Raw genomic sequence first — 11,190 nt, forward strand, 5'->3', positions numbered from 1 at the left:
CAATTCGTCGTTGATGTCCTCATCGGGAGGCGGCGGCAACACCAGGTGCGGTTCAAGCGGTTTAAGAGAAGCGAAACTGCCTAAGGACAGAATGTGAAAAGCAGTGTGAAATTATTCCTGTTTCATAAATTATTTCATCAAATATAAAAATTTCAATAAATAATGGAAACAATTATTCCAATTAAATGTTATGTTGTTTTAACTCAATCATTAGCCTTAAATTGAAAAAAAGTCTGAATTATTTCAACAAAAAATCAACGTTGTTTCAACAAAAATCGGGTTTGAACGCACTTTCTGTCAAATTTTAATCAACAAAAACGAGGGTAGATTCTACAAAAATACCGATTTGATACAACAAAATGTCCTGATTTGAAACAACAAAATTCAAGAGTTGATTCAAAAAAATATTTTGTTGAATCAAACCTCGTACAGGCTGATTCTACAAAATATTTTTCTGCGTGATTGCTTTGAAAATGAAAAGCCAACTTTGTTCAAATCCAAAAACTATCGTCTCAGCAACTGGGCCACTCGTTGGAAAAGAAACGTCAACTCATTTGTTTATGTTTTGTTCTGTTTCGCGTTTGGGCAAAGTCGGTCGGATTATTGATTGTGAAAGTTATCGTATAAAAGTAATTTAAAGTTGGTGGATCTGCATTTCATAGTTCGTAACACGTACGGTAGCTGTGTCTCCGTGTGGATTACTCAGGACAAATTGCTCCAGGTCTAGAATCGAAGGATCGATGGCCGTCTGGGCGATTCTATCGCCGGAATTACGGCGGATGCTCGGATTTTGAGCTGCGGGTGTTGATGCAGTACGTGTGCCGTCCGTACGTTGTGGTCTTGCTGGTGGCCGGTTACGACAATCAGGGATCGCGGACGTGATGTGCTCGCAAGCCGCGGCGAGGAAGAAAGAAGTGACGATTCTTTCTAGGCCGAAACCAACCGTGAACATCCACCAGAAGACGAAGCCCAGGCGCAGCCCCCAAGCCATCCGGCTGACTCGACCGCATCCGTCGCGACGGAGTCCCAATCGGTGAAGACGGTGGCGTCGTGACCAGTGACCACTGCTACATGTACCAACGCAATCAACAGTATTACGAAGTTTCGAATGTTCATCAAAGGTAAGAGAAATTCTTACGGGTGAGAGCTAGAGGATATTAATAGGAATATAAATATTTCAAATATTTTCTCCACCAGTTTGCCTGTGTGCTGCTCATTTTGAAAGAGTGGCATCAAGATCGTCACCATCGTCGTCAAAATCGAAGGCAAGCCAGGCACTGTCCCAGTTCGTTGGCAGCGACCTGCCGAAGACAGTAAATTCTCGTAAAGCTAGATCCGTCCAACCTACGCCGACTTCTAGATGCCGGATTTCTCTAGCTACCACCGGGGCAACGCCTTGAGCGCAAATGAGACAAAAAAAAACTGACTCAGAAGCCCGTCGCGTTTGGAGGTAAGACTCTTAGTACTTCAAAATCCACAAACCAAAACTTAAAATACCTTCTTTGACAATTTTAGCTGCATTCGTGAGCACGATTACATGGACAAATTCGCTGATGTTACTGTTGAGATGGCAACCACTGCCCCATTACCTTTGCGCGCTACTGCGCCAACAGAACTGTCAGCAGATGTTCCTGTTTACTTTGTTTACAATAAATCTTAGTCTATTAACAACCGCTCTAAACGTAACACACGTGTTTTAATTATCCTCCTGTAAGCCATCCGAACCTCTTTTAGTTACCGCCTCGGTTAATAGGTTGACCGATCTGAGGCTGTTAAACACCTGTTGAGGACATGTCGGATACTTTCACGTGGCGTCTTCTTCTTTATCGATACTTGTTCTACCGGCTGATGCCAAGTACATCAAGAACACCGAGTGGATAATCGTGATCAGCGTGTTCAAACATCTGAGTTGTGCCCCTAACGCTGGATACTTTGATGGCTTCACTTTTGGACTAAGGATGACTATTGCAAAACATTGTACTGGTGAGTAAGGCCAGGACTGTCGATTGCTTGTTAGTCTGTTGTTGTTTTGATTTGGAATTTCCATTCATTTTTATTTTCTGAAACGTTGTTTTCTCATTCTGGTTTTTTTTTGTTGGTGATTATCTAAATCAGCGTTCGTTACTTTTTCATAATGTTATTGCTCCGTTGGATTTAGAATCAATTTGGATTCTAATTCCAGCGGAGCAAAAAAAATTTTGTGCCTTGGTAAATTTACATTATTTTTTTATGGAAATTTACACGATTTTATCATATTTTGGTTGGAAGCATTTACAATGAAAAACATGTAAATTTCCAAAAGATCTAATGTAAATATACATCGTTTATCATGATACCTTTTGGTACATGATAAATAATGTAAATTTACAGGAATATTTTTTTCTGTGTAATGTGATCTAATTTCAGATTTTTTTGTCTAATAGAAAAAAATAAAGATGCAGTTCTAATTACAATCCAGATCAATGTTTTATTGAATTTTCCATTGCTAACACTTAAAAAATGGCCCAGTCCCTCATGTAACCGAGCGTTTGCTTGTCTTCCCCTTTTCTACTATCCAGATTTTTAAGCGCGTTACGAATGGTGTGCGTCCGAAATGTCAAAATCGCACAGTGGTACCACAGACAAACAGACATGAAAGTCGAGCTAGGTCACTAGCTTGTCCCAAAAATATAACGGTCATTTTTCAAAAAACTAAAAGCATGGTGAATATCTTTCGGATTCACCGCCAGAGGCGCCCTTGTGCTGCTCCAATACCATGGCACACTTTTTTTGTAATGTTGGTACTACTACGTGATTTTGACATTTAGGGCGTGCACCTTTCGTAACGCCATTTAAATTGTAAAAAAAATGCAAAAAGGCATACTCTGGGACAATACAAAACTTACTACATACTCATTTTTATATAAAATATTGAAAATTTAGATTTTTGTTGTATGGGTCCTTTAACACTCAAACGTTCGGGTAGTAATCTGACCCCTATTTTTTTTCTTAAAAATTTCATAACTTTTGGTAGAATTGACCAATTTGGATGCTTCCGGTTGCAAATGATCCAGATTTGTCTATATTTTTAACTGTCAGATGGGGGACAAATATGGTCCACTTTTACCGGAGATATTCCGGATTCTGTTGGGGTACCTCGGCCCTGCTATATGGGACTTTGGTCAATATAACAAAATCTATTTCACAGAACAATGCCGGAAATGATGCAAAACTTTAAGATATCATCCTAATACATCATCCTGCAAAAATAATTTACATGGTCAAGACCTTTGGCCACCGGAACAGGTTCCAACCGGAAACGGTTCACTGAGCTGATGTTGATTGATGCCCAACTGGAACCGGCTCCGGTGCCCCGTATGACTTAACCATGTCAATTATTTTTGCAGGATGATGTATTAGAATAATGTCTTGAAGTTTTGCATCATTTCCGGCATTGTTCTGTGAAATAGATTTTGTTATAGGGGAGAGTGGGGAGACTTGATCCCCTTTTTTTGTATCGCACATAACTCTGTCAATTTTTCACAAAACTATAAACTTTTTGCATGAATTGAAAGCTTAAACATTCATCTATGTTTGGCTAATAAGGGTATTTCATCAGATGAACTGTTCGAATCATGCCAAGCGTTTTAAACAAATATTTCAAACCGGCATTTAAAAAATGTTAGGGGTAACTTGATCCCCCTTTCAACATTTTGAAGAAATCTTAAGCAAAATGTTTCTTATTCATCCAAACTTTTAATTTTCTATAAGTTACAGCAATTTCACATAAAACCTGTACGTTTGTGTTCAAAATATAACAAGTTTAGTATGTAAAATATTTAAAAACTTTAAATATTATTTTTTAGACCAAAATTAAGCATGTTTACAAAAGCTGGAAATTTGTGTTTACAAAACTTTTAAAAAAAGGTTCTAACTGCAGTAAGTTATGTACAACTATACTAAAGGAAACTATGTATGAAAACCCAGCCCAATTAATTAATCTTGAGGCTGATTCCAATGACTGTAAAAATGCAGGGCTCAAGTCTCCCTAAACGCACTTTTTTAAACAATTGATTGTAAAAATAGTATGACGATACATTTAACATCAAATGCGTAAGGGTTTTGGATTTGATAAGTTTATAAAACAATTCATGTATAAAAAATATGTTTGTGAATAATTTTTGAGTGTTTTCTATACATATCATAACAAAGAAAAAAAGATCTCTTGGAAGTTTTTAGCAGCTCGTTTTAGAAAAATGTGTGTAACTCAATCTAAACATTTTTTAATTTTTTCTTTGTTTTCTACAATGAGTTTTAGTTAATTTCGCACAACTTTCTAGAACCAAGCTAATTGTTTTACCCACATGCTGACGAGATACAGGCTTGGGATCAAGTGTCCCCGGGGATCAAGTCTCCCCACTCTCCCCTATTGACCAAAGTCCCATATAGCAGGACCGAGGTACCCCAACGGAATCCGGAATATCTCCGGTAAAAGTGGACCATATTTGTCCCCCATCTGACAGTTGAAAATATAGACAAATCTGGATCTTTTGCAATCAGAAGCATCCAAATTGGTAAAATCTACCAAAAGTTATAAGATTTTTAAGAAAAAAAATAGGGGTCAAATAACTACCCGAGCGTTTGAGTGTTAAGCTATTGTCTTCCATATGTTTTTAGGACGTGTTAAAAAAAACTTTAGAAATCATAACGAAAAACACAGTCAAAATTGTCCCAAGAAAAAATGACATCTTCAAAAACATTAGTAAAGTCACACTTCTAACCTCAACAATTTCTAGAATTTTAAGAGTTTTTCTTTCCAATGCATTTTAAAGATTTAAAATTGGCGGGACCCCTACACCACGTAGGGGAAAGCGTGGTTGCCTCTCACCCAGTCGGCCTGGGTTCGATCCCAGACGGTCCCGGTGGCATTTTTCGAGACGAGATTTGTCTTATCACGCCTTCCGTCGGACGGGGAAGTAAATGTTGGTCCCGGTCTAACCTAGAGGTTGGGTCGTTAGCTCAATCCAGGCTATAGGAGTCGTCTCCCTGGGTACTGTCGCGGTGGAGTCACTGGTAGGCAGGGTAGGCAATGGGCAAAAAACCATCGCGAAGCCCTCATTTGATTTATTACCTTCCAGTAACAGAATTCACTATAATGATGTATGAAGCAATTGTAGATTTTGTACAAACGAACAATTTTGTAGAACATTGTTTTGTTCTAAAGTGAATGCTGTTGACACTAGAGCGTAAACAATGTCTAAAAATGCCACCATCGGCGTCCCTCACTCGCGATGGTGAGGGGATTTTTGTTTACGCTCTAATGTCAACAGCATTCAGTTTAGAACAAAACAATGTTCTACAAAGTTGTTCATTAGTAAAATATCTACGAGTGCTCCATACATGATTTTAGTAAATTCTTTAACTGGAAGGAAATAAATTAAAAAAGCTTTTTGGAGGCCCATCGGCAAATACCTTCCCTGCTGGTAGGCAGTTGGACTCACAATCCAAAGGTCGTCAGTTCGAATCCCGGGGTGGATGGAAGCTAAGGTGTAAAAAGAGGTGGCGTTCTTTTATTACTTAACACAGTTGAGGGAAAGGGAGGGGGTCAATAATTCAACTTTTTTTGTGTAACGTAATAAAAGAACGCTCCGTAAGTATGCACGGTACAAAAATGAGTGGATAGACCATCGACCAACCATGGACATTTAAAAAACCTTAGCTAAAACAAATTAGTAAATTTTTAGAAATATAGGTTAGAATTTCAGATTTCATAAAAAAAAAAACACTAAACATCATTTTATTGATGGAAGAACTTTATTCAACGTTTGTAGCCAAAATTAAACACATCATTTTGGCTTAGAATACCAATTGTACGCCCAACGGGCGATACACCACCCATCGTAAACGGCCAGCGCCGCCAGGGCCCCGGGAATTATGCCCCCGGTTACGTAGTTACTCGCGCGCGTTCCCGCGTACACGGCCAAGGACCTCTTGACTCCCACGGGAGCGGCAACCTTAAGCGTTGTCCTGATGCACGTGGCACGGAACGCGCTTTTCACTGCCGTCGATCCGGCCCAAACAGCGGCGGTCTTGGCCGCCCCAACCGTGACAATTGCCCCACGAGCCATCTGTCCAGCCGAAGGGGCTTCTGTTTCGACCTAGAATTAAATTTTGCATTGATTGAAGTTAGTACCAGTTGATATCAATCTTGAATACGTTTTAAGACGCAATAGCCTTTTTTAATCAAAGCGTTTTTCGAACGGTGTGCAGTAAATCTACAACTTTTCTTCTCCACGTTTTCCTGGAAAACATTTTTCACCGACTCACCATCTTATCCACTGCGCAATTTTCACAAAACTATCCAAAGAAAAGAACTGCACTCCACTAAACCACTTTCGACGGGCAACTGATAGAAATCATTCACCACAACCACCACAACTCAGAACCGAAGCAAATCAAATTGCTGAGCATTGCCATTACGATGTCAAACGGGTAAACACAAAAAACTAACACCAACCAAAATTGCATGGATGAACACTTTCTTATCTCAAAATGATTTCAAGCAAAGCAACGATTATGGGCAAAAGTGGGCTTTTGTAAACAATGTATCTATCTAGCAAATTCTTAATTTAATCATTTACTGACGTGAGCTGAATATACTGCGTGTGTTTTTTTTACAAATCCCCATTGGCCCATTTACAAAGTGTTGCATGTTTTATTTAATCAATCGATCCATCGAACTCCAATTTATATTTCGAAGCCTCTGTGCTCTCTTGTACTAAGCTTGCTGGTTTTCCTACCTAGTTAGCATAAGAGAGCACAAAGGCATCGATCTATTCACAAGTCTCTACTATTGCGTTTCAACATCGGTTTCAACTAAGGATTCAATGCAAACGATTGATAAGGATTACTCAATAATATCGTTCTAGCTTTTTTGCGCGAGCACAAAAAAAAATGCTTGAAATTCCGCGGAGACAAGCGCGACAAAAAAAAGCTGGAACGAGGTTTTTGATCGCAAAAAATACAGATTTAATCAAATCGAGTTCTGCAAAATTTTAGGATCATCTAGACATCCTTACAAATCCCGATTGGTTGAGTTTTGTACGACAACCAACGAGTTGATGTTACCATTCCTACTTTTTTGGGAGGCTTGGGCGTCCATCTAAGTTGGACATGCGTTGGATGTTCAAGTGTTAACAGACTTACATACAATTTTCACAATAACAAAGTCATTACTAAGATATTTGACTTCTGGTCAAGTTCGCTTAGTTGTGGAAGAAAAATTAATTAAGGGGCCAATTATCAAGGTCTTTGAGACAAAAGGGGTAATTTTATGATCTGCACGGAAAAAAATCCGGAAAGGTTCATCGAAAATTGCAACGAAAAACCGCCCTAATTCTCCAAACAAACTTTGATAAAAAAAAACTTGAATTTTTCAAACTTGACTACAAACTACACTCAAACACCGATGGTTTGACACCAACTGTTGTCAAGCGAACGGGGTCACTTTTTAGTTAGACACCCCTTTTACACGGGGTTCATACACACTATCAAACGTTTGTTTTGATAGTGTGCGTGAGCGCCGTGTAAAAAGTGACAGTTCGTCACTTTTTAGTTTGACTTTGACCAACCAAAAGTACACACTAAAAAAGTGTTAAACGAAAAAGTGGCCCACCACCGCGGGGTTAAGTGTACAAACTTTGATAAAAAACTAGAATTTTCTAGAATTTTAGAAAAAATCGATGAATTTTAGAACTTTGTTGAAAAACCATTCGGCTCGGTCTAAAACATTTTTTTGAAAAATTCATTCTCACATTTGGGAAATCCGATTCTTTGACCAGTTTGCCATTTTTTTTTTTTTTGCTTTTTTCAACTGAGCAATTCTCTACAAAACCGGCCGATTTCGACAATTTTTATTTTTTGTATTTTTTTATTTGGCTCAAACTTTGTGGGGGCCTTCCCCATGACCAAAGAAGCCATTTTGCATCATAAGTTTGTCCATAGAAATTTCCATACAAATTTGGCAGCTGTTCATACAAAAATGGTACGTAAATATTCGAAAATCTGTAACTTTTGAAGGAATTTTTTGATCAATTTGGTGTCTTCGGCAAAGTTGTAGGTATTGTTAAGGACTATTTAGAAAAAATAGGTACACGGAAAAAAATTTCCCGATTTTTTATTAACTTTTTACAAAAACTCAAATTCCCAAAATACGTATTTTTGATTTTCGAGATTTTTGATATGTTTTAGGGGACAAAAATCCGCAACTTTTGAGCTATAGAGAAACATGGTCAAAAAATCTGCCGCCGAGTTATGATTTTTTGAAAAACTGGTGATTTTTGGAAAAAATCGAAATTTCATACATAAAATTTTTTTGACCTCATTTTTTTATGCAAAATTGAATTTGCAATCGAAAATTACTTTACAGATTTTTTGATAAAGGGCCCCGTTTTCAAGATATAGCCACCGAAAGTTTGATTTCAGCGAAATATTTGCAGTTTTGCGATTTTTAAAAATAGTGACCATGAGTGACCATTTCTGAAAATATTTTTTTTGAAAAGTTCAGAAAATTTGCTATAAAATTGTCTAAGAGACATTGAAGATTGGACCTCTGGTTGGTGAGATACAGCGGCTTAAAGAAAAAGAAACACGAAAATTGAAGTTTTCTAAGTCTCACCCAAACAGCCCACCATTTTCTAATGACGATATCTCAGCAATTAATGGTTCAATTTTCAATGTTAATACATGAAACATTCGTGAAATTTTCCGATCTCTTCGAAAAAAATATTTTGAAAAAAATTAAATCAAGACTAACATTTTAAAAAGGCCAAACATTGAGTATTATGCCCATTTAGAATGTTAGACTTGATTTAATTTTTTTCAAAATATTTTTTTCGAAAAGATCGGAAAATTTCACGAATGTTTCATGTATTAACATTGAAAATTGAACCATTAATTGCTGAGATATCGTAATTAGAAAATGGTGGGCTGTTTGGGTGAGACTTAGAAAACTTCAATTTTCGTGTTTCTTTTTCTTTAAGCCGCTGTATCTCAACAACCAGAGGTCCAATCTTCAATGTCTCTTAGACAATTTTATAGCAAATTTTCTGAACTTTTCAAAAAAAATATTTTCAGAAATGGTCACTCATGGTCACTATTTTTAAAAATCGCAAAACTGCAAATATTTCGCTGAAATCAAACTTTCGGTGGCTATATCTTGAAAACGGGGCCCTTTATCAAAAATCTGTAAAGTAATTTTCGATTGCAAATTCAATTTTGCATAAAAATGAGGTCAAAAATTTTATGTATGAAATTTCGATTTTTCCAAAAATCACCAGTTTTTAAAAATCATAACTCGGCGGCAGATTTTTGACCATGTTTCTCTATAGCTCAAAAGTTGCGGATTTTGTCCCCTAAAACATATCAAAAATCTCGAAAATCAAAAATACGTATTTTGGGAATTTGAGTTTTTGTAAAAAAGTTAATAAAAAATCGGGAAATTTTTTTCCGTGTACCTATTTTTTCTAAATAGTCCTTAACAATACCTACAACTTTGCCGAAGACACCAAATTGATCAAAAAATTCCTTCAAAAGTTACTGATTTTCGAATATTTACGTACCATTTTTGTATGAACAGCTGCCAAATTTGTATGGAAATTTATATGGACAAACTAATGATGCAAAATGGCTTCTTTGGTCATAGGGAAGGCCCCCACAAAGTTTGAGCCAAATCAAAAAATACAAATAAAATCCATTTCCGGTTTTGGTAGAGAATTGCTCAACTGACAACACAGAAATGAACCCGAATTCATGCGCTTCGTCACTTGACTGCTATCAAAAGATCAAAATTTGGCTCGAACAGCGATATCAGTATCCGCTCCCCTGCGTCAATGACCGAATCGGTGACCAAATGGGCCCGCCTCGGGTTGGCCGCTACCGGCGCCGTCGCGACGACCCTCGTCCCAACTATGGTTAGTAAAAAAGTACTCAAATTGGCCGTGGTTAAAGCCGGATTTCGTGTCGCTTCCGGTGCTCTCACGCCTTGGCTGCAGGTGGCCATGACCGGGTGGACAGTTTACGAAGCACGTGGACCCATCAAGGCGGGCTTGGAGCGGGGATGGGACTGGTATCAACAGCGGGGACAAACGGTAAAAGGTGAGGAACAGAGTGATGAGGAGGAAAGTACGACGCCTACTACGGAGGTGATGTTGCTGTCTAAATTGTGATGTCGAGGAATAAAAAACTTTTGTCAACTTTTTAAAACTTGTTTTATTTAAATACTTTTTTGAAGGCCTTTCAAGCCGTATTCTTATTGAATTCAATGTACTTCGGGCACATTTCGTGCTGTCCCACAGTAGGGTAATAGTACCAATTGTAAGCCCATCGCCCAAGCCGATAGGTATCGTAGACGGCCCATGCCGTAAATAGCCCCGGAACTATTCCCTGTACAATGTAGTTATTCAGTCTGGTTCCGATAAACACCGCAGTGGATCTTTGCATTGGTAACGAAAGGGTGCTCATTGCGCACAACGAGTTCCGGATGCACCCGGCTCGGAGTGCTTCCTTAGCGACACGAGAAGAAATGGCCCCAAGCCACAGATAGCTCGTAGTTCCAGCCCCGGCAATGGCCACCGTCGTCCCAGCAAGACTTCTCCATGAGGGAGCTTCGTCCGCCTAAAAAGAAATGATTTGTTAACCATTGGCCTCCTTGGATATTTTCCTGGACACAAACCTTAATCGATTCCTCCCCGGAAGTCGCAAGTCCCACGACTGCATTTCTGGACTTCTGGTAGCAGTAAACTGTTCCATCGCGGGCCAGCTTGGCCCCAGTTCCGACCCACTGGTACGTCGTACTTCCAACGGCGCCCAACGCCGTCGTCAATGAACGTTCGTTCGTCGGCGTAGATTCAATCTAAAATCAAAAATTAATCAGCCTTCACCTCAATAAAACCATTTCCCCCCCCCCAAGACACAAACCTGGGCCGTTTTGTTCTCCGAAACCCCCGCCAGACTCTGCACGGCACTCTTTGACTTCTGATAGCAATAGACGGTTCCATCGCGGGCCATCCTAGCTCCGGCTCCGGCCCACTGGTAGGTCGTTCTTCCGACGGCAGCCGCCACTCCGGAGGCTGTGTCAGCCATTGCAATGATCTTTTGGAACTGGAGGCTGTAATAGTTTTGGTTGAAACTAAAACTCTCAACATCGTAAAT

The 11,190-nt window shown here is 38.9% G+C and overlaps 2 protein-coding genes and 1 long non-coding RNA gene across 3 annotated transcripts; 1 reads left to right on the forward strand and 2 right to left on the reverse strand.

The window, feature by feature from the left end:
- The first annotated feature begins 572 nt into the window (after nt 1–572).
- LOC119769786 lies at nt 573–1,686 on the forward strand. The gene is made up of 3 exons (XR_005278523.1): nt 573–1,121; nt 1,198–1,450; nt 1,516–1,686. It is a non-coding gene; the product is annotated as an uncharacterized LOC119769786 (long non-coding RNA).
- A 4,085-nt stretch (nt 1,687–5,771) lies between these two features.
- On the reverse strand, nt 5,772–6,468 carry LOC6047003. Its single transcript, XM_001864078.2, has 2 exons — nt 6,307–6,468; nt 5,772–6,137 (listed from the first exon to the last, which is right to left on the reverse strand). The coding sequence occupies exons 1-2, from the start codon at nt 6,307–6,309 to the stop codon at nt 5,826–5,828; spliced, it is 315 nt and encodes a 104-aa protein (XP_001864113.2). The 5' UTR covers nt 6,310–6,468; the 3' UTR covers nt 5,772–5,825.
- Nucleotides 6,469–10,228: 3,760 nt separating this feature from the next.
- LOC6046999 lies at nt 10,229–11,190 on the reverse strand. Its single transcript, XM_001864080.2, has 3 exons — nt 10,957–11,190; nt 10,712–10,891; nt 10,229–10,653 (listed from the first exon to the last, which is right to left on the reverse strand). The coding sequence occupies exons 1-3, from the start codon at nt 11,119–11,121 to the stop codon at nt 10,276–10,278; spliced, it is 723 nt and encodes a 240-aa protein (XP_001864115.2). The 5' UTR covers nt 11,122–11,190; the 3' UTR covers nt 10,229–10,275.

The sequence above is a fragment of the Culex quinquefasciatus genome, chromosome 3 (assembly GCF_015732765.1).
Source record: "Culex quinquefasciatus strain JHB chromosome 3, VPISU_Cqui_1.0_pri_paternal, whole genome shotgun sequence".
NCBI classification, from domain to species: Eukaryota; Metazoa; Arthropoda; class Insecta; order Diptera; family Culicidae; genus Culex; species Culex quinquefasciatus.

What these genes read in the sequence shown, in the direction of transcription:
- LOC6046999 (XM_001864080.2), bottom strand. Translation starts at nt 11,121, where the DNA reads ATGGCTGACACAGCCTCCGGAGTGGCGGCTGCCGTCGGAAGAACGACC. An exon ending in CGGAGAACAAAACGGCCCAG is followed by an intron (nt 10,892 to 10,956) that starts GTTTGTGTCTTG and finishes TTTTGATTTTAG; the next exon opens with ATTGAATCTACGCCGACGAA. An exon ending in CCGGGGAGGAATCGATTAAG is followed by an intron (nt 10,654 to 10,711) that starts GTTTGTGTCCAG and finishes ATTTCTTTTTAG; the next exon opens with GCGGACGAAGCTCCCTCATG.